This window comes from Heptranchias perlo, chromosome 19 (assembly GCF_035084215.1).
Source record: "Heptranchias perlo isolate sHepPer1 chromosome 19, sHepPer1.hap1, whole genome shotgun sequence".
Lineage (NCBI taxonomy): Eukaryota > Metazoa > Chordata > Chondrichthyes > Hexanchiformes > Hexanchidae > Heptranchias > Heptranchias perlo.
This window is the reverse complement of record NC_090343.1, coordinates 41,085,883-41,109,037: the sequence shown is the minus strand read 5'-3', so window position 1 is coordinate 41,109,037 and position 23,155 is coordinate 41,085,883. Positions and strand designations below refer to the sequence as shown.

The window sequence follows — 23,155 nt, the reverse complement described above, 5'->3', positions numbered from 1 at the left end:
CAGGATGTCGGTTTCTTGGCAACATCTTTCAAAGGATAGAGGAGCTATATGTGATTTAAATTTCAATAAGAGGTGTGATCATGTTAATGTTAAATGTCTTTTTAAGAATAATGTGCTTTGCAGGCATTACTGTTTGTCACAAATTTGACCTCTCCCAAATGGCCATTGTTGACGTGAGCGTCAGCAGATTGTTGCAGGAAGGGAGGTTTCACCACCTGTCCTTGCCTGATGTCTATAACATATTAGTTTAAGTAGGAGTAACTGAATAGTCAGGGGCCTGAAATGTGGCTAGCGTCTCCTCCCTAACCAGAATCACTTCGGCCATTTGTAGCGCTCTTAACCATCAACTTGGCTGAGAAGATTAACTAACTCACACTGAGAATGGATGGCTCAGCTGGCCATAACGTGAACTTATTGAGGAATGCCAGGGCAGGCTCCACAAGCTATTTAGCAAGGTATAAATTTTGCTATCCTCCTTGATCTCGCCCTAAGAACGTGCTTGCAGTTTCATGTACATGGAATTTCATATTTCATTTACAGGAGAACAGCCTAGCCAGACTTCTAAAGCCAATAGTCAATGGACTTTCTCTAAATATCTATACTTGGGGCTCCCCTATCAAGTGTCAAGGATGCCTTGCTATGGCTCCCCTATACATACTGGGCTGTCATTTACACCATAATTCTTCAAATGGCCCACAACAGTTATGTAAGTAAGTTTGTATGCAGAATATCTGTAATTCAGTGGGCTTCTTCAGTATTGGTACCAATGTATTGTAGGGAATGGTGCACTTAAGCCAATGTGCATTAATACTAAACCAGTATTATGTAGTACTATTTTTCTAATCTCAAATCGATCCTATTATGTGATAGACATGTAATCAATACTTTATCCTCTTGCTGTATGATATTAGAGCTCAATTTTGAAAATTTAGAAGTTTAAAACCTATAAATTATGGATGAGTTTCATAGTTCAAGTGGACAAAGCATGAAAATGTAATCAGCCATTTTACTATTGAAAATGTAGTGATAGCACTTGAAAAAATGAGGTGTCCACATAATCAAATTTAAACTGATTAATTCCTTCAAATTGTAAGTACCACATTTTGACAGTTGTATTAAAATGTTATGTAAAATATCCTTTTTTAAAAAATTTGTAAATGTTCCCAATTGGTTTCCATTAACTGAATATTACGGATGCTCCTTCGATGAAGGGAATTGGGAGATTTGTGCACCCAGAGGGACAGGAATCCTGAACTTTATTGTGGACTGTGCTGGCTTCATATAATCCTGTGGCGTAGTGAATGCAAAGATTGTCTTGCATAATCTGGCTACAAATTAAACTTGCTACGTTAATAGTGCCCAGTACTGAATTTACAATAAAACACTCAATTCTCACTGAGATCATTAGTGATAACTAATTCAACATTAAAATAATGTTAATCATGTTACTGCTAATATTTTAGCAGTTGTGGGCAATACTATTTAACAACTTTAGTAATGCCTAAAACTCAGTGAAGCTTGGAACTAATTTTCACATTTTTAGCTTTTACTGTGATCTGATTTACGATGGCTGTTTCACTAATGGAAATGAATAGCAACAATCAAGTGCTGTTTTAGTTTCAATTTTCTTGATGTAGATTGCAATGTACATCAACAGAAACATGTAACCTGTCAGTTGCTATGGTATGCCTGGCATTCTCGGTAATCTTTTAAATAAGAATTGGGCATTGAAAGTGATGGAGCTACAGAAATATATCTTCTGCTATTTGTGCAATCTTGACTTTGCATCTCTAGTATGTGGCTATGTCTGAGTGTGCAATGTTTTTGAATTATAATTTCCCTCTGCACCCACTCATTCTAGGGTAGGGCTGGGTAGGCAGGGTTACAGAATCTGGTAAACTTTTGAAGCAGTTTATTCTACTTGGCTTTTTTTTCCTTTCTTGCTTCTAACTAATCTAAACTCTGCTTGATGGCTTAAACAAAAGAACAGCAGAGAATGGGAACTTAATGGGAAGTAGTAGTCAAGCCGACATCCTGCTCCCTATAGCATATGACGTTGGGACGCTACCACCGTTGACAAGGGCACAGTCGGGTCCTGTGTGAATTTTTCTTTATTTAATATGTAATTGGACATCCACATTGGCGTTTACTACCAGTGACCAATTCATTTTGTATTTTTTCGGTGGTAAGAAAAATGAAATATTCACAGCTTTGTGCAGCGGCTTGAATGAACTTGGAAAATTTTGCTTTACATTTTTGACACCACTCACTACTCTTAGACTCTTGCACCTGAGTGATGGAAAGGATGATCAAGAAACACAACTTATAGCACACTGCTTTTGGATCTGATTAAATTACTTTCAGAAAGTAAAAAAATTATTGCATGTTAACTTTGAAAGTACCCGGGTTTTTCAAGATGGCTAGTCGTACTTGTATTTTTACTAGTTTTGTACGTTGACTTCTGGAGACTTAAAAAAAATCTTTTGGCCAGTGTTTAAAACCTAGGTTCTATTGAGGTTAAAATGGCAATGTCTACTAAATAACTGGTATTCCCCTGGAATAAATCCTTGTAGCCATCTTTTGGACTGTTAAGTTACTGACCACTAGTTGTGACAGTTACATTAAAGTAATGTGCAACTGTATTTGACTTAATTTTGTTTCAGGTAACATTTGCTAATATAAGTTTTTATTGCTGAGTTTAAGCTGAGAACTTGTCTGTTTTGTATTGAAAGAATGCTGCTTTTGTGTCTGGTTAAATGCAGACAGTTCAGATGCTTACGTTGAGCTAGTGGCAGGTTGATGGAGATTTGGAGTTTCATTTAAATCCCCACGCTATTTACAAATTGCTAATGCTAGCCAGATTAAATGTGGAACAGTGTTGATACTGATCATGGTTTAGACTGCAATCTCAAATGAGGTACTTTATGGGTACTTTACGGGGACTTTTCATTATCCATTAAGTAATCCTCATCGCAGATATGTTTGTAAAGTGTGTGTATATATAACCGCTTTCAGGCCGAGTGGAAAAGTCCTTTTGTAAGATGTTTGTGTGACAGGCCATTTAAGTATAGGAATCATATCCATAATATGGAGGTGAATCAAGGTTCAGTACTAGATTTGCATAGAACTGGAATGGATTTGCAAAGTTGGAACAAATTGTGATTTGGTTAGACCTTAACACAAGTGAATTATAGTGTATATTGATATCTTAAAAGGTGTTCCATAAATCCCAGTCTATATACTTCAAATAACTTTCCCCTGAAGTCAGATTTTTGGACTAATAGCCTACTGTTTACTATTTCAAGAAATACTCTTAACTTGTGTGAACAGTCGAGATTTTACATATTTTCTTAATTATGCCAATGATTCTGATGGCTGGTTTCAGCAAACTCTGGTATTGTCTGCAAGTATCTGATATTTAAGGATGAGCTGATTGTTCTTATTGAGGTCTCATTCGCAACCATTTTTTTGGAGTTTTCTCGTCTACACGTGGGGAATTTTGCCTGGCCAAGTGAACAGTTTGAAGAGGTAATGGACTTCGGCATCATTTGACCTTCATTTGAGATTGACCTTCTGTGAACTAGACATTGCCAGTTTAACTTGCAAGTGTCAAGGGAAGTAATTTTGCTCTATTGAATGGAGATTTTTGAACATCTGGAATTTTTCCATCCCACAGGTATGTACATTTTCATTAACAACATTAATTTTGCAGCTTTGTCAATGCACCATGGATTTGGGTTTGTGCAGTTTGATCGTGTTGAGGATGCTAAAGCTGCCGTGCAAGGAGAGAACGGGCGAATGTGTAGAGGGTACAGATTAGGTAAGAACTTGAGATAACTGCAAGTGTCTTCAAATATATACTGTGAATGCATTGGGATTTACAAGCATTAAAGAACATTTATAAAGGAGTGTATGGCTTAACTGTTTGACATTGCTCAACTTTATTCTGGACCCCTGTACGTTAGTGCTTCAACCCATAATTTCAAATGGATTTGAAATATGAACTTTCGTGTCTTAACACTAGTATTGGCATGTTTGGCATCCAAGTATGTTCGCTGTGGTAATCCAGAGTTTATTCTGAATGTGGTAACATTGCACCACACAATCCGTTCAACTAATTAAATGTTTGGTACAACTCAGCACATGATCATGGAGTAAGCAGAATTTCGTGTTCCAGGGATATCTGCATACTGTCGATTTATCCAAAACATGGGTGTGAAGATCTGCAATAACTAGTTTTTTGTCTGATTTTTGACTTTGACTGTACTGGAACATTCTTCCCATTTTGCTCAGTTTTTCAAGCTAGTGACATGTAATGTTTCCACCAAAAATTTGTACTGTTACGAGTACTTAATTCAGTTGCCAGTTTGTGATCGCTTGTCTGAGAAATTCACCTGTAAGCGATTTTGCTTAATGCATTAAACTATCCTTGTGGTAATAAACGTTTACGTAAATCTGTCTTGTCGGATATGTTTGCATTCAAGTCTATACTGTTTTTGTTTTGTACAAATTGGTTGGTTGGTTCTTTTCAGATGTTAATATGGCAGCTGAACGAAGAAATTCGAATAAAACTGCACGGAGACCGAGTCCTCCGAGAAGGTAATAAAACTTGTGCATCTTTTTTCACGAAGACAAGACTATTTGCCAGTGATGGGATGAAGGTCGACTTTTGTTAAATCAGTGTATTAAAATTCTAAAATTGGCCTGTTTGCGTGGGGATTTGTGAATCTGCTTTTAAAATGGGTATTCTGCATTTTGCAACGAAGTAAATTACATTTAAATGGCTCAACTTTATTTTAAGGATGCTTCTCGGTTTTTGTTTCTGCGTAGTGCGTCAGTTGTACATTTTGCAAGCTTACAATAAAGTATGACTGTAGCATTAATGCTTATGTATGTCAACAATGTAAATTAGTTTATACAAAATTAATAAAAATTGGTGCATTTTGAAATGAATTGCAACTTGCAATGAATTTTCCAAGTGTTCTTTGGAAAGTTGACCATGTGCCGTGGGTCCCAGTGATTCTCATTTGCGTGCTTCTGTTGCACATCACTTCACATCTCGTTTGCTGTTACTTTAAAATTTCATGCGTGCGTCCGTTCACTTTACATGTTTAGGCCTATAACTGATAATTATATGCTGTGTCTAGTGAGAGGTAAGTATTGGGAGGGAAATGGGTGAAGGGAGCAGGAAGCTGATTTGGAGCTGGCAATAATTCCTTATTGCCTTGATAAGCTTGTTGCCACACACTTCTGCAGCCTTCAATTGCTCTATTCATCTGGAGGCACAGTACAAGATGAGGGCTTAAAAGCTGCATTATGTAAAGGCTGATGTCATAATGCATAACCAAAACTAGTTCAGATCAACCGAATCAAAGATTCAATCAAGCAGATTGGCTTGAAGCATAGATCGTATTCTGCAGGTCTACTTGGAAATGCTGAAACCTATTCTCTACTTGAAAATCATTAATTGTGATACTGATGTTTTCTTGGTACTTGTGCTCCATTAGTCATAGTAGAAATGCTCCAGTATCCAAGGTGCTTGTATCTAAACTTGGTACCAAAAACATGGGAATACGCAACCTCCTGAATGGTGACTACTTGAAGAAATGATTCCCTCAATTTTAGAAAGGAACTGTTTGTGTAGTTCTGTCAGTGGATCCCGTCGTTGGAGTTTCTTACAACACTTTTGCACATTAGCATGATTTTCGTGGATCTCAAGACCACATTCTTGGTGAAAATCACTGAAGTTTTCTTTTAGGTACAGATTCTTTCCCTCTTCCATTTTTACTGCTTTCTTGTTCCCTTCCTCTGCAGTTTTTATATAGGATATTAAATGGAAGGTAAGTATCAGTTGATTAGCTCAAGATTTCTCACGATTGGATGGAAATTACCATTACACATAGTGATTGACTCCGAAGGGAGTGGGCATGACCGAGACTGAATCAGAATTGCCAGAGCTGTTGGAAAATATGTTGGCTTAACTGGATCTCCAGGGTATACAGAAGGCTTGACTGCAGTTTCATCCTGAATGATGCAGTGGGAAAAAGAAATCAACACTTTAGAAGCAACTAAATGCATTGATGACAATGATTACGTAAAAATGGAGTACGGGAGAGACCTTCTGGATTTAATGCTCTGATCTGTCCGTGAACCTAAATGGCAAGGCATTTCAGTGAGATTCCTTGGTCATAAAAGTGGCAGGTCTTTCAGCTGATGCCCAGTTATGAAATATATATTGGAGGGCATCAGTTCTTAAACTCTTGACTCAAACTGTTGCCCAGACCATATCCTGGTTTTTCCAGTGTTAAATGTTATAATTCACAAACCCCGAGTGTTTAAAGAGCACCGTATTCAATTGTAAGAAATTGTAATAAAAATGTGGGAAACTTGTGCGCAGCCCAGAATCTTTTGTGAAAATATCCCATCCTAAATGTATTTTTCCTTTGGTTCTATCGAGGGATATGGGCCAAGTGCAGGCAATTGGGACTAGCTTAGTGGTATAAACTGGGCGACATGGACATGTTGGGCCGAAGGGTCTGTTTCCATGTTGTAACTTCTATGATTCTATCCTCAGTCAGAAGGCTTCGGTAGTGCAGTGTTAAGTGCATAACATGGGCCATAGCAACTTTCCAGAAATGTTTGAGGATTTCATCTCTCAAGTATTGGTGGGGGGGGGGGGGGGGGGGGGGACAGAACAAACTGAAATTCACCATTGCATGAAATAAATGGCTGTATCTTGGTTGTCGAAGCTTTTGTTCATATTTAACTACAAGGAAACTAAGACCAAGCTACTGATAACTTCAACAACGAATACCACCTTCACACCATTTAATTTTAGTTTACATGTTTATGATCTGTAGCATTATGCAAACACAGAGATGAGTCAAAAAGTGCCAAATTTTGCTGTTAAGATGACAGCTGGATTGTTAGATTTTAAAATACCAAACCTTCAATTTTTGCTCAATTTCACATTTTCCCCCTGCCAAAGTGAGTGCTCTGAATCATTTAAATGACATTGCAGGAATTCTGACCTTTTGTCTTATGCATTCAGAATTCTGAAAAATGCTTGATTCTATTAGATAAGTGTTACACTAAGCTGTATTTTAGCTGGATTTCAAGCGCACCTAGGTATATTTAACCAACTCCATAAGCTTTAATGAGCCGCTTTTGAATTTTGGTAACCAAAATACTCTGCAATAGTGATACTATCCAGTTGGTCCTTAGACTCTGATATGAAAGCTTGCAGTCAGTAGCTACGTGCTTAGCATATTGGCTGTTTTCAGATTCTAAAATTTGGGCTTAATTTGAGTTACAGCAGTTGGTGGTTTGTTTTTTGAAGACATGTTTATTTGGTTAATCTGCTTTTGATAGAGATCCGTTTGCCTTTGGTGATGAACGTGATGTAAGACGTGATCGCTCTCCACTCAGACCTGCCAGAGAGGAACGAGATGCAAGAGATCCTCTGTATGATCGGTACAGGGATGCTAGAGACCCAACCTACAGGTAAAATTATTAATTTTGGACTTCCTGCTTCTTGCAATAGAATATTATTTGCAACAATCGGAAGACCAGTGTACACCGTTTTGGTTGTCCAGGCAATACAGTTCTTGTTCACGTTTAAAACAGGCAGTCGCTTATATCGGCCAAAAAGCAATAACAATTAATCACTTGCATTAATGTCTTTCAAAGTTGCCAGTCATAGTGTCTTAAGTGCTCAGTTTATTTTGGGCAGAAACAGCTATGGTAACGTCCAGATTGAGACTTTAAATATCATTCAGGCAATAACATCTTTTTAAAAGTGGTGCACACCTGCCATAAAGTCTGTCAAATTGTCAGTCAGTCCCCTATATGTGGAAAAAATGCCAAAGCAGTAACTGCAACCTTGGGTAGAATTTAAATCAGGCTCATGACTGATTTAAATTCTACCCCTGCATTCATGACACTCCAACTTTTCACTTTTGCAACCTTAATAATGGGTTTTAGATGCTTAAATTTGCTGGTTTTGTTTAGATTCCAATTTCCCACTGCCCAATTATATCCTGGGATACAGACACAACACCGTACAGACTGCCTGGAATTTCCCATGAACTAGGGCCCCTATTGGGTATTTACACTGAGTGAGCCATGAAATATAAGTATTTAGAACATATTGAGATTCATGGTCAGTGACAGTAAAATCTGTTAAGTTCCTGAAGTTTTCTTGGTGTTTCCTGCAATATCAGAAAAATTGCATCAGATCAGGGGTTTGATTCAGTTTTGTTTTCTCGTATGTATGCCATGCCAACCTTACAATGTAGGAACAGTAGACCCAAGAGCAGCTTTGTGCTTGTCAGGAGAGGCTGGAGCTCAGCACTTGTGTTGCTACTCCATTTTCCGGTTGGGATATGCAACGTTGTATTCAGTTTCTGAGGCAGTACCTTGCAGGTGCGCAAATTAGTAACTTATGCTTGTGTTCTGGTTGATTTTGCAGTTTGGTTACTGAACTAATGAAAGTAAATTGGAACTTTGCAGTCATTTACTGTACAGAAATTTCATAATTAGAATGTATTAAATTGGACAGTGTCAGCCAGTTATCATTTCAGCCTCGCACACCATATAGCAGTGTTGTCCAATAGAAATTATTGACTAGCCACCAGCGACACTGTTTTAACCACATGCATTAATTTTAGCAGAAAATGCCTAGCATGCATTCTCAAAATAAATATATTCACGTGTATATTAGCAAACATCTACCATCATTCAGTAACCAAGGAAATAAAGCACTCAAATGATCAAAGGACAATCGCACTCTGCTTTTTCTCATTTTACCTTTCTGTTCGGTTGTTGGTTAAAAAGCTGTACAAATAAGTATTGAGAACACATGCTTAACGATGCCTCCATTTTTAAAATTTACTCATCAGAAATGCAATTGGCCACATCTGGATTCCCAATTGGTCACACATGGCTAATTTATTGGACAATACTGCCATATAGCATGTAGATCATCAACCGTTGGGAGAAATCACTTAGCAACACACGATTTTCCCAACCATCATAAAAGATATTAAGTGTTGCTTAACTTGATTGTTTTACCAGTGTCAAAAGTTGTAGGCTGGACCTGATGCTCCAGTGTATTGTCTCATATGGGGCATTAATTCTTCTACCTTTTCATGTTCCATGGCATTTATGGAAAAGGAGTGGTGTTCTGGTATCTTGGCATCATTCCTCCTTCAACCAGTATAGTCAGGAAAACAGATTGACTACTTATTCATCTTGGGGACCATTGGATTTTCTTGTATTAGTCACTGCACAAGAAAAATAATTCATTGTTTGGAGTGTGTTGATGTGATTTAGATTCTATATAAATGTAAGTATTACAAAGATGCTCTGCCCAGTGTTGCCCTTTTGGTTTTTCTTTTTTTGTAAATGGAAGTTTAATTGAAGTTTGTTGAAGCTATTCAAGTTTAACTTATTATTTTGGGTTTTTCTGTTTTATTGCATCTCCGTTTGTGCTTTGTCCAGCCCAAATTTCAGTCTATTTTTGTCTACTCCAAACTCCCTCTGGCTACTGGCAACCTGTACATTTGTTGTTCCTGTCTTCCACCAGTACACTTCACAAAGTAGGTTTAGATGAGAAAGATCCTTCAGTCTTGCTGTCGTCCCATTATAGCAACTAGATGTTTCTTAAATGTGTCCAACTGCTTGGCCTTTCAAACCTTTGCTAGCTGTTGATCACTTTTGTGTAAAGAAATACTTAATTGACCACTATTCTAAATGTACCCTTCATAATTCTGAATCTGTATTTTCTTGTTTTACTGCCCTGGCAGCGCATAGAAGCAATGTTTTGAGTTTATCCAGTTAAGTGTCTTGAGCACCTCCCAATGGTCCCTTCTGAGATACCACTTCAAGGTCAAAAAATCTTGGCTTATCCAGTCATGCAGAGTATACGAAATGTGGCCGTTGCTGGGCTACTGTACAGCTTCAGCGTGATATCTTGTGTTTGGAGTTAACTCGTGGCAGTATATACTTTATTACTACCTCATACGATTAGACCAGTGATATTCAAAACATTAGCAACTAGTTACACATGGGCTAAATGGGAATCCAGATGTGCATAATTGCATTTTTGATTAAATCAAAAATGCGTAATAGGCACAGAATTTTGGCCTTGTGATCTCAATGTGCATTTGCACGGTGTATGCATGTGTACTTTTTGTGCTGTTTGATAAAATGGCAAGACGAAAAGCAGAATGTACGGGTGATTTTTGATTGCTTTACTTCCTTAGTTACTGAATGGTGCTAGATATTTAAGTAAATATGAATACATTTACCTGTTGCGTGTATGTAAAGTGTTTTCTACTAAAATTGGTGCCTGTGGCTATAACTGTCACCGTAGTCACTACCGTGGCTAGTCAGCCATTTCTATTGGACAACAGTGGTTTAGACATGCTGAGTGACTAACCCCATAGGTCTTCTATTTTCCCTGTGGAGTACATTCTTATTTGCATCCATTGTGCATTTGTCTGCAGTTTGCACTGATCAGCCCAGGTGCATAAGATCTCCGCTTCCTCGAGTCCACAGTTTGGTAGTTCACATCATGGTTATTTTCTGAGGTGCTCTTCCATTTTGGTTATTTAATTTTCCAATTGAGGTCAAGATAGTTAGTTTGTAGCTATTAGACACAGCTGCCGCTCTTGTGTAAGGAACTACGTCTGTTGGAACATCCCCACCTATTAACCTCTGCTTTGTTAATGTCAAAGTCTTTGACACAAATGATGCGTTTGATGTTGGATGTGTCCTCCCTAGTTTAGTAAAACCTCCATGCAGTCACTTAGCATGTCAGTTACCTTTCTGTCCTTGGTTTTTTCCCTGACTACCCTCTTGCTGTTGATGCCATTGTAATATTTTTTTGGCATTTGTTTTACATCTGCAGCTATTCCTTTTCCAGTTTTCTTTTGGTACCCCTAATCTCTGAATTGTTGCTGTATAATCTTGTACTTGTTCCAATGGTCAGCCTTTCCTTTCTACTTACAAACTGATTCCTCCGCTAGCCCCCCTCCCCCCCCCCCCCCCTTGTATTCCATTGCTTGCACTGTTTCCCAAGTCAGAAATGATCATGCTGTTATAATTGTCTTAACAGTTCAGCTATTTTTAATTTGCAAAATAAGTGGATCTGGAAGAGATTTATTTCTCGTGGGCTTCCTGAGGCACCTAGATTAGGGAGCAATCGTGCACTATTTTGACGAACTCAGCTTCCTTCCTACTTGAGTGTTTCCAGTTTATGTATGCCTGGTTGAGGTCGCCAGTGTCTAGTACCTTTTTTGTTGCTTAGCCTTCTACGAATTTCTATTTTAGCCGAGCAGATTATAGCAAACCCCAAATATGGTCAATAAGGAAGTGACTTAAGACATCAAATTTTGCCCAAGGAATTTCATAACTAGCCTTTTCTGCACTAATTGCTCAGCTACCTCCTATATGCTCCCTTTGCAGAAGGTAATCCCTGTTGCCTTTTGTACCTTCTTCCTCACAGTTTCTGAATATCTTTTATGTCTTATTCACTTCCATTGTCTGATTGCAACAACAGAATAAACATTTGCCATCAGTCTCTTTTTATATGCAACAAGTGAATTTGCTGCCAGTTGAGTCACTGCATGACTGAGCCATCCATTGAAAGAGTCCAGCCAACTGTAATATTGCAGATGAAATCATATTGGTTCAGAAACACCTTGCTGCAAAGGTTATTTACCTTGGGTGTAATTGTGGATTGGGCATGGAGCAGTTCCAAAACTACTCCCTTAAATAGGCACTGATGGTGCCATGTTCTGCAACAGCTCATGCAGTTGGGAAAGGTGGTGTCAGTGGCCCTCCAGTTTCCATACAAGTAGTTCCATTGCCTGGTGAAAATAGGAGTGGCTGACTAGAACTGACCTGGCCATTGATGGATTAGGCTTCAGTTCTGGGTAGTGCACACTGAGACATCCCAATATGAAGTGGCTATCCAGTGTACCATACCACAAGCACCAGCATTCTTAGTGGAAACGTGGATATGACAGGACTCTTCCTGCCTTTTTAATTAGGGCTTGGGACATTGTGCTCGCTCACCGCATGTGTCATCTAAGGGTGCTTGGCCTAATCAGCTGTCTATCATTAAAATAGGTTGTAAACGGATTTCCACCGCCGCCGACCCCCCCCCCCCAAAAAAAATCACCTTAGTTACTGGATATTTTTCTAGGTGGTGGACTGGCTAAAAAAAAAACAGATTAGTTCCTGAATTTGGATCCCCAAAATTATCCATTGTCCTAAAATTGGGCCCAGAGAGGTGTGGCAAATAAATGTGACATCAGCTTGTGTACTATAAGCACCATGCTAACATCATGTAATAATAGTGCTTCTGGACCTGATTTTCTGCAGAGACAAAAGAGCATATGGAATCAAAACATCTAAGACAGGACAAGTTGAAAAATCAAATACTTACAGCTTCCATTCCCACATTCTGTGTCTGATAAATTCAAGACAGCATCTCACTGAGAGAATAAATTATTGGACTTCTATTTGGCTATTTGAGGTCAACAATGGGGTCTAATTATACTATCCTTATGATCAATGATGTCCTAGATATTTGGCATCCAGTTTTGTGTGTATTTCTGTAGTAAAAAGTTTCTCATGTCTAGAAGGAATGTACACTGGATGCTTTCTAAGATTTAGTTGTAGGCATTTAACATTCATTTTGAGCCAAATATTGGGAAATCTATCCGGTCCAAATTAGAAGATCCCACGGCTGTCTTTGGGCAAGTCAAATAATGTATTTCTAACAAGATTACTTGTAACCAAAAATGTTGGATCATATCTACTGTAAACAGTGTAATTTTACTATCCTTATTATAGACATAAAGTGGGGTTGACATTATCATAGAAGTTACAACATGGAAACAGGCCCTTCGGCCCAACATGTCCATGTCGCCCAGTTTATACCACTAAGCTAGTCCCAATTGCCTGCACTTGGCCCATATCCCTCTATACCCATCTTACCCATGTAACTGTCCAAATGCTTTTTAAAAGACAAAATTGTACCCGCCTCTACTACTGCCTCTGGCAGCTCGTTCCAGACACTCACCACCCTTTGAGTGAAAAAATTGCCCCTCTGGACCCTTTTGTATCTCTCCCCTCACCTTAAATCTATGCCCCCTCATTATAGACCCCCCTACCTTTGGGAAAAGATTTTGACTATCGACCTTATCTATGCCCCTCGTTATTTTATAGACTTCTATAAGATCACCCTTTAACCTCCTACTCTCCAGGGAAAAAAGTCCCAGTCTGTCTAACCTCTCCCTGTAAGTCAAACCATCAAGTCCCGGTAGCATCCTAGTAAATCTTTTCTGCACTCTTTCTAGTTTAATATCCTTTCTATAATAGGGTGACCAGAACTGTACACAGTATTCCAAGTGTGGCCTTACTAATGTCTTGTACAACTTCAACAAGACATCCCAACTCCTGTATTCAATGTTCTGACCAATGAAACCAAGCATGCCGAATGCCTTCTTCACCACCCTATCCACCTGTGACTCCACTTTCAAGGAGCTATGAATCTGTACTCCTAGATCTCTTTGTTCTATAACTCTCCCCAACGCCCTACCATTAACGGAGTAGGTCCTGGCCCTATAAATAAGCAATGTCAGAAGTGGGATTCGAACCCACGCCTCTAGAAGAGAGTGTGACCTAAACGCAGCGCCTTAGACCGCTCGGCCATCCTGACTACCTTAGCCATTTTAAGCCAGTTTTGAGTTTTGACAATGTTCTAAATTTTTTTAGATTCTCAATTTCTGTTTTTAGACCTAATTTTTTCTCATTTTGATGCTGTGCTGAAATAGAACCTGAAAAGAAGGGTTTTTAAATCAATTTAACAACCACTAATAATCCTTGAATAAGCCATGCTTGACCTTGTTTTTACTAGCTTTATCACAGGAGATCTATTTATCTCCCTCCGTGAGGCCCAGATCACCCATTAACTTGCTGGTGATCTTTCAGGTCCTGAAAGCATAAAGCAAGTCTCTTGGAATGTTTGAGGTAGGAAGCTTTACTTCCAAGGAACATGCCAAGCATGCATGGCAGTTCATCCAAATCCCTGCCATTGTCCAGAATGAAGTATAGCCTAACATGGATGCAATTGACCTATCCATTCCGTACCTACTCAGGATGCAGAATGAGGCATCTACCTACTAGTACAGCCACTTTGCGCATAGCAAGGTCCTGCAAACAGTAGTGTGATAATGGTTGAAGGATAAATGTTTGCCAGGACATCAGGAGAGCCCCCAGCACTTCATTGAATAATGCCATGGGATTTTTTACATCCACATGAGGCCTTTGTTTAATGTACCATCTGAAAGATGGCACCTATGTTAGTGCAGCACTCCCTCAGTACTGTACTGAAGAAAAAGCCTAGATTATATGTGCCAGTCTCTGGAGTGGGGCTTTAACCTAAACTTCCGGACTGAGGAGAGTGCTAGTGCTGAGCCAAAGTCGGCACCTTGATAATGGTGGGAAGGTTTCATCCATCACTTCGAGCATGATTTTATCGGGTGGGGTGGAATTCCTGGTGGGAAATCTGGAAGTACGGGTTTCCCAGACGTCCTTATGTTTTTGATGTAAGGACGTCTTTTCTTTTTGACTGTTTCTCACCCGACTGGCTGGCCTCAGTTGGATGGGAGAAGAGGAAGGAAGAGGACGTGAACAGGTGAATGTTAGGTGGTGGTGGTTGGTCAACCGCATTTGTAGGGTCGCTGCAGGTAGGCTTGGGGGAAGCAATCCTGCTCTTCCGGGCCCACAAGCAGTGCTATAAAGGCACTTATCTGCTGTTTTGGGCCTTCTCGCCTCCTCTCACGTGGCGTGAAGTAGAAGGCTTGGGAGTCCCGGCCCCCAGGGGTTAAAAACAAAAAAATCAGTTAAAATGGAGGCCTGCAGCCTCCTTGAAAGCTTTGTGACCAACCTGCCTCCTGAGAGCCCGCCCCTGTTAAAACCGGAAAAGGGAGGGTTTCAGATTTTTATTGGCCCGCCCCCAACCTACCAGTTTTTCCGAGTTTAAAATCATACCCATTGTACCTTGATTTAGAGGAAGTACTGTTGTGTTTATACATGGAGAGCAATAGCTTGCTATGTGGATAGGGTGGAGTATCCTCATTGCAAAGTTACTTGTCTCATACAGGACCAAAGCATCAAAACTAATCACCTAAACAAGCTTGAGTGGTTTGAGGAGGTAATCTTTCCCTTCACTGGATATGGCTCATCAGGGAAGAGAGAAGGATCAATGTATGGGTCTTTACACAGCATGTACCTGGTGTAGTCATTTCTCTAGTTTGAAGTTATTGTCCTGATATTTTTGGTCAAGACTGGTGTTTAGGTACTATAATACACATGTGGCTGAAGGAATCATCTGTCAGAGACCAGCTCCAGTTTTGTTAACTACTGTGTGTGATGGTTGAACAAATAAGAAAAGTGGCCGATTATGGATCATTTTCCGCATGTCGCGTAGTTTAATTTTTTTGAAAGAAAAAGAAATTCTGTTATCAATAATTTATTATGAATTACCTTGTGACTGTCTTTTGAAGTCCAACCTGCAAATATAGAGCTTGCTTCTAGTCTACTCGTTCTTTGACCTGATATTGATTTGTGGTTATGGTGTCTTGCTTCAGTGCCCTTTTATTCCTAGAGTGTTGGTGCTTCCTTTTCCAGACAAAGAATTGAGGCCAAGGCCTCAGTAGAGCAGGGAAAGATCACGCAACTGTTTGGTATAATTTTCTTAAAAGGAACAGGTTCGCTTATGGGATAATTGGCCACAGTTTGTGTATGAAGCTAAATAAGGAATGCGAATTGTACCTAAATGTAAAGTATCTTTTGCAATTCTGTTCAATGGATCGTCTTATAAAGCAAAGCAAATGGTTAGATACTTACTTTCAGCGGTACAAACCTTTTTGAGTCAAATTGCCCATGCAATAAATACTGTGAAATATTTCCACTATTGAATTTTATTTTTTGCTTTTAAGTAAGATCTGTTTCTTGTGGTTTAACCGTAACCTTTTGCATTGCAGACGGGAAGAAGTCTATGATAGGTACTATCGCTATGATATTTTACGAAGGAAAGAGGAGCCATATATGGACAGATTCCGGGAGCCATGGGATCCCAGGGCACCTCGTGAAGTTGATGGTAAGTAATAGGGAGATATCCATGCTGAAGGAAGGGAATGGCCTCAATCTTGCTTTATTATATGCAGCTCGGCAAATGCTTTGGGAGGTAAAGATTTCAAGTTATAGTAAGTTTGTATACTTTTCTACATGATTTTATTGTGCTCTAGCTTTTTGGTGAACTTAGAATGGGAAATAATTTCATATGTTTGTACCTTGACTTTGGATTCTTTTTCATCCTCCACATGAATAGGTACTGGTGGGTGAATCTTGACGCTGTCTTTCAAGACTTCACATTCTGTCAGTAGCCTCCTTGTCTGAAGCGGTCTTACTGTTCCACGTGAAAAATTTGATCTGGCTTTCACAGCTACCCAGTTCCATATTTATTTAGATAAAGTCTCCATTAGAGTGCTTCATGATCATGCTGTTTGATTGATAGATACATCCTTTGAATGGGGTGCACTGTATCCTTTTCTGGAAGATGTTCCAGATTGATCAATTCCCTAAAATTAATTGATGCATACTATTATAACCATTTTTCTCTTGGCTACAATTTCCAAATATCTACTGGCTCTAATTTTTTAAATACCATACAGAGCTTTTTGTATGGTTCTGTATGCTTCAGGCATTTAGTCATAAGCAGTGTGAAAAGCACTTTTTACATTTTTATAGTCTGCACTGTCCATTGGATCCATATTAAACTGGTGAACATTTACTACCCTGTGATATGAGCCTTTCAGCTCAAATGTTTGTTTATGGGGGTTTGCTACTAATTCAAAAGCTTGGATGAAACTATCCTTTAGAATTTGGTATTAAACTGGATTTAATCCAATGCTTCATGCGTCATGGACTAATGAACTGTGCTGCCACTTAACAGACTCACTTTCTATGCGCCCTTCTCTGCTAATTCAATAGATTGTTAGTGCTATTTCTCGTCCTTTGTCTTGCATTGTCATACTTTACTGTTCGTCTGCCTTTTTGTTGCTCTTCTCCCCCCACCCACCTTGCTTAGAATCTGTGGCAATTCTTTTTTGTGCTTCATTATCTCGTCGGGCAATTGGGCTAATTCTCTCTCGGTGCCCTAAAGCCCTTTGGGCATTTTTAACTATTGTCTGCTGCTGTTCCATTTGCTTTCAGTGTATATTGGTCTGAGAGTTATATTCTATCTTATGCTGGTTACTTTTTTGGTGTTCCCTTTTTATTTATGCTTCTGTTACTCTTCTGGGTGAATCCTAGCTACCTATGACCCAGATTGTATGTCCACTTGCCCAGGCAGCTAGGTAGATTCATAGCATGCTCAGGGAGCAAAGAACCCTCCTCAGCTTATTTCACCCAATTTTATTGTGCCCTTAACGTTCATTGTTTTTGGAAGGTGGCAGAATAGTGTTACACTAGATTTTGACCTAGACTTTTAACTGCAGAATAATTATATTAAACAGTAAAAGTAGTAGCAAATAGCAGTAATGCAGCATATTTCTACAGTGGTTGTTAAGCTTAGTTAGCTCCATATGTTGTAGAAAATGGAGTGATGGCATGAGTGCTGAGTTGGCTCTTGGGTGTCTGTTGGGTGGGGTTAGAGAATCAGTCAGGGTTTCCACTCCTAATTGCTATCCAAAGCCCTCCAGTGGAAAGTATGAGTGCAATTAGGACAGAGGTCAAGATCGTAAGTGGCTGTAGTGCCTTCCAGTACTTGCTGTCCAGGTACTGAAGTGACAACTTCTGTAAGGTACCAGAGGGTTGCTGGCACCCACATGACCATACACCAGCATGCCAGTGGTCTTTGGGGCAGAGGGCAGTATGGAGTGCTTTAATGCTGCTATACAGGGCTGATAGTTCTCATGAACTGTCTCCTTTTAATTAGCCAGCAGTAATGAGCGGGGTAGAACAGATGAATTTAAAATCTAAGTCCTGTAATTTTTTTTTGAAGATCCTATGAGAAGAGAGCGCCGAAGAGAAGAACTGTATCGGCAGTATTATGATGAAATCCAGAGACGTTATGATGCTGAAAGACCTGTGGATTGTTCAGTTATTGTAGTCAACAAACAGCAAAAGTGAGTTAAGTAAAGACCTTTCATGACCTCAGGACATCCCAAAGAGCTTTACAGCCAATGAAGTATTTTTGAAGTGTAGTCACTGTTGTGATTAAAGAAATGTGGCAGCTAATTTGTGTACAGCAAGGTCCTACAAACAGCAATATGACCAGATAACCTGTTTGTGAAGGCTGAGGGATAAGTACTTGATTTCAATTTTATATTTGCTGGAAAACATAGGTAAAATTGAATTAGGATATTCATGGGGGCGGCTGTCTTTGCTGTAATCTTTCTGCTTTGACTGATCTAACATACGCTATTTTTGACTGCTTGAGATCATACTAAATATATACAGAACTCCTCTGGAATACTTTGTACTCAGTGTTAGGGAGGAACTCTATCTACATGCTAGGACTTGTCACTTTGTTAAAATTGGTGTTTTCCAAATGTAGTTGATGAAATTATTTCCCCCTGTTTTTGCCTGTTATCCACCAGCTCTGGCTGTGTGCTCTGATGCAGGAAAGGCACTTCGAGCTTGTTGCCAGAAACTATAACTGCTATCTGATGCCCCTGCATTTCTCTCTTTCCCCTTCTCGTGGCTGAAATTAGGAACTCCTTTTGGTGAGGGAAATCAAATCTATTTCCACCCTTATGATGCTGTATGCATTTGTGCTTTGAAGAACTGTACCACCTGTTATAACACAATTTGACATTATAGACTAATAAGCTGTGCAGCCTCCACAGAATTGAAAATTTTTGATGGAGTGCCAAATGGCTGATCTTTTGAATTGGCTTGTAATAGGAAGAGGTACTAATGAAAGGAAAGCTTAGAATTCATTAATGCTATATACCCCAGAACTGTGCCATTTGGACAACTCATTACAGCCTCTCCTATCCCAGAAATTTGGGGGTTTACCTGCATCCTAGAAGCATAGCATTGCTGTGAGTTTAGTGTGCTGTTCGTGCTTCAGTCTGTATTGGACATGGTTAAAGCAAAAGCATCAAGCTGCCTATTTAGCTAAAGCCATTTAGTTTTACAGGACTAATTCATGGTATTTCTTACCAGTGCTCGACAGTGCAATGAGAAAACAATCAATACAGGGTCCAGTGGTACTTTTGGAGCATGCTGCTGCCTACCAGGGATAGTTAAACACAGATTTTAAAATCTATACATTAAAGGGTGCAGTTTTTTGTTATTGTAGCAATAGGAACTAAGCTCCAAGTTGACAAAAGGGCAAGTTACAATGGCAATGGTTTCTCTTCTGATGGGACATCTTAAGTGACTCTTCCTATAGAATCTATATAGCACTTCTTTTGAATTTAGCATCAGTTTGGTTTTCTGGCAGTAGTAGGTTCTGATTTATGGTGCATATTGCAGAACAGTTTTTTTCCATGTCTGGGATTGAGCTCTTTATGTGCCAGCATTTATTCAAGTATTAGATAGCTACTCTTGCATCGCATATCTCTCATGGATGCTTAAAAGTTCCAATTCCCACCTGCCTTTGGAATTTTTCTTTGGGTATATAGTGGGTCTACTGCTGAGAGCCTTTGGGACCCTTTATGTCTGGTACATATAATTGCTGATACAGCTATGTGCTGTCCCCCAAGGCTGGTCAGTCTGCAGACTAGGTGTTGGCTGGTGTGCCTCTGCCACAAGTATATTCTTACAGCTTGTCTGATGTAGTTGAATGTTTAGCAAAATTTGCACCGACAACTGGAGCTGAAATTTATCCTCCTTGGCAGGATTATTAATATATAAAATGTGGCAATTTTTGCACACTAGTTAATCCTAGGCTCCATGTAAATTTGAGATCTCTTGGGAATGGGGCCCATTTCTCCGATCAGTCAACCAAAAACCCCTCTGTAGCAGCAGCGCACAATGGACTTGGATGCAAACTTCTAAATATCTGAATTTTGGGCCACTCAGCAAACATAGCTACTGCTAATGCCTTTCAACAAAGAAGCTTACACTGACTGTCAAGCATCTTGAGGATGTGCATTACTCCATGGTTTTTTTCCCACAATTGAAAGTTCCTAAGGTTGAAAAGCATTGCCTTTCAATTATGCTTCATACTAAACCTTTCTATGGCTACAACCTCCTTTTAATGTTCATGTTACTGAAGACTTTGTTCTTGAGTATCCTGGAGAGTCTACAGGGTTGCTGTTTTTTCTGCTCCAGAATTGTGATTTTTTTTTTTCCTTGAAAGCTATCAAATCCTAGTTGGGACCAGTCTAATCTTAGGAATTAGTCATAGCACCCAACGCTGTGGCAGGAGGACGTGGTCCTTGTTCAATAGATATGACAGTTTTTAAGAGGGTTACTTTGGCAGCGTTTCAGACCTAATTACCTCTGATCCTTCAGGTACTTCAACTTTGCTTTTCTACTGTTTTTATGTTGTGTAGTGAAGATATTTGAGCAAATATGTCTTGTAACAGTTAAGTTAGTCTGGTTTTATTGTGTTGATATTTCCATAATTTGTTCATCTATAGATCTTAATTTAACATCTACAGGTTAAAATCTGCAAACTTTGTTTTTTTGTACTTAACTAGGGAATATGCAGAATCTGTTGGTCGAAAGGTTCGTGATCTTGGTATGGTGGTAGATTTGATATTTCTGAATACTGAAGTGTCTCTTACTCAAGCTCTTGAAGATGTCAGCAGGGGAGGCACGGCATTTGCTATTGTCATTACTCAACAGCATGAAATACACAGATCGTGTACCGTCAATATCCTGTTTGGAACACCACAGGGTAAGTTTTGCCCTTTAAACTAGTCTACAGTGTTTAGCTTTGCAAATAGTGTTTTTCCCCCCTTTTTGACCTGTACTGTGGCAGCCAAAATGACTAATGCATTAGTGTTTAGTTGTAAAAATACTGCATCCTTTTATTCGAAACATCTTGGCAGGCTTCCACATGTTATACTTGACAGACAGTTGAAGGATTTAATTGCTTTTAATCAGAAGTACCATTTAGGAATAGGTTAAAAAGTTGGTTTTCTTGCCGCTCTCAGCATTGCGTAATTTAAAAAATATTGTGGTATTTCCTGGACTGTTGTATTACTATCAGATGTGTGCTTTTTACTATTTGCTGGCCAAGCTTTTGGTCACATGTCCTTATGAGGCGCGGTGTCAAATTTTGTTTAATAATGCTCCTGTGAAGAGCATTGGGACGTTTTAATACATTAAAGGCACTACATAAATGCAAACTGTTTGCTGACTAAATATGTGGAATCAAACATCAACAGAGCTATTTAAATGAGATTTTGCATTCGGACACGATTTTGAGATTGCTGTGCTGTTGTGAGCTTGGATTCTTCAATTATTCAGCTTCCATATACACAATATTTATAGTCTCCCATGGGGGAGAAGAAATCATACATACTACAGAAATACGCACTTTAGAGCTGCCATTTTGGTCCACTTAATCTCCTGTTCTGTATAAGGCCTCATTTTGGCTTATAGCTTTAGCTTTCGCCCTGTGCAACATGCTGGAAAAGCTTTTACCTTTGGCATTCACGCAAACAATTCAGCACAGTGAAAGAAAGCTATTTGAAAGATTTTGTAATTTTAATTATCTTTGTCTAATGCGCACACTAAGCACTTCAATATCAGATCAGTTGCCAATACCCACAATACTTGTTTGTTCTCTTTTAATACTGTACAGTTTTCAAAAGTGTGAGGCCTACTCCAAGCATGGTGAATGATCTTTCTCAACTGTCTTTGCTGATAGGCTTGTCCTACTGACCAATTCCACATCTCCATGGTCAGTTCTAAGCAATGACCTTGAATTTAGCTTCTAATCATGTTTTGAGTCAATTAATTTCAGGTAGTAAGTTTTCTCTGAATCTTTAAGGAAGATGCACCAGCTGAGCAGCCTTCTGAAGTAAGCTTGTGACTAGGACAATATTTGGATCCTCAAAGTAATTTCATTCAGGTTTAGAGGCAAATTTGCCCAAAATCTATACATCTTCTGGGTCTGGCTAGCAGCAACAGTGTGACTGAAGAGTCAAAATCTTTGCAACTGTGCTACCACTCTTCATGGGACACAAGGATTGGATTGTCTTTTTTCCTTTGAAACTAAATTCATGGGCTTTATTACTGAATTGCTGAGTGCTGGCACAGGCTTTTGACTAAGGGTGCTTCTTTTGTACTCACTGAAGGATTATTTCAGTGCTGTGACATGCACTATGATCTTCCAGCTACTGTTGTGCCAGTGGCTACTACATATCTCTCCAGCTCTGGTGCTGACTGCTCCCTGAGATCCCTAATTGAACATCCTGAAGCCATGGCCATTGTTAGAATGGGCAGGTAAAACATCCCATCTTTGAGGAAGGAAGTGGGAAAGGAATATGTTGGAGCATCACAGGGGCCTGTCACATTTTTCCTGGTGACTTTTTTGAAACCGAAGCCCCAGTCAAGACCTTTTAGATTTGAGGGTACCTACAGTGTGGATTTGCACCATTTCCTCATTGTTACTAATTGGTGTGGGAGAGCTTTGGTTAATTTGCCACAGACATCTGAAGTTTAGATAGGGCCTCAAGGCTGATAAACATAGCAGGATTTAAGAGCTGTCTCTTGCATAACTCCTGACTGAAACAGCCCATACCAGTTCAGCAAAAAATTAGGAAAGGGACCCTCCTCTCCCCTCACCCAATGCTTGTCTGCCTTCCTTCTCTATTCAACTTGGAACAATTTACAGACACTGGCCGTCTCTAGCGTGAGCTGCACCTATTTCTAGGTAACTGGACCTCTTGACACATGCTTGGGTAAAATAAAGTGGATATGGTCAAAGAAAGTTGTGCCCTACATTTTGAATTCTTGGGGCAGTGTTGTGGAATAGAATTTTATTGGATAGTTAGATGGGCTACAAGATGCTGCTTTTGCATATTGCAAGAAATTTGGGGGTCCTATTCATATTAATCCTAAAATTATAGAATGGCTGAGACAAATTTTGGTTGAGTTCAGCCATACT

The 23,155-nt window shown here is 39.4% G+C and overlaps 1 protein-coding gene and 1 non-coding gene across 6 annotated transcripts in view; one reads left to right on the top strand and one right to left on the bottom strand.

The window, feature by feature from the left end:
• LOC137335320 (nuclear receptor coactivator 5-like) overlaps positions 1–23,155 on the top strand; it is a 42,150-nt gene that overhangs the window by 12,371 nt on the left and 6,624 nt on the right. For 3 of the 5 annotated variants that reach the window (XM_068000634.1, XM_068000635.1, XM_068000636.1), the window contains exons 3-8: positions 3,713–3,820; positions 4,533–4,599; positions 7,372–7,503; positions 16,062–16,177; positions 18,083–18,206; positions 20,736–20,935. In XM_068000634.1, coding sequence (XP_067856735.1) covers positions 3,713–3,820; positions 4,533–4,599; positions 7,372–7,503; positions 16,062–16,177; positions 18,083–18,206; positions 20,736–20,935 — 747 coding nt within the window. The remainder of the gene's footprint in view (positions 1–3,712; positions 3,821–4,532; positions 4,600–7,371; positions 7,504–16,061; positions 16,178–18,082; positions 18,207–20,735; positions 20,936–23,155) is intronic. The other 2 variants (XM_068000638.1, XM_068000637.1) reach the window with 1 other exon arrangement.
• Positions 13,650–13,732, bottom strand: trnal-uag (transfer RNA leucine (anticodon UAG)). Its single transcript has one exon. It is a non-coding gene; the product is annotated as a tRNA-Leu (tRNA).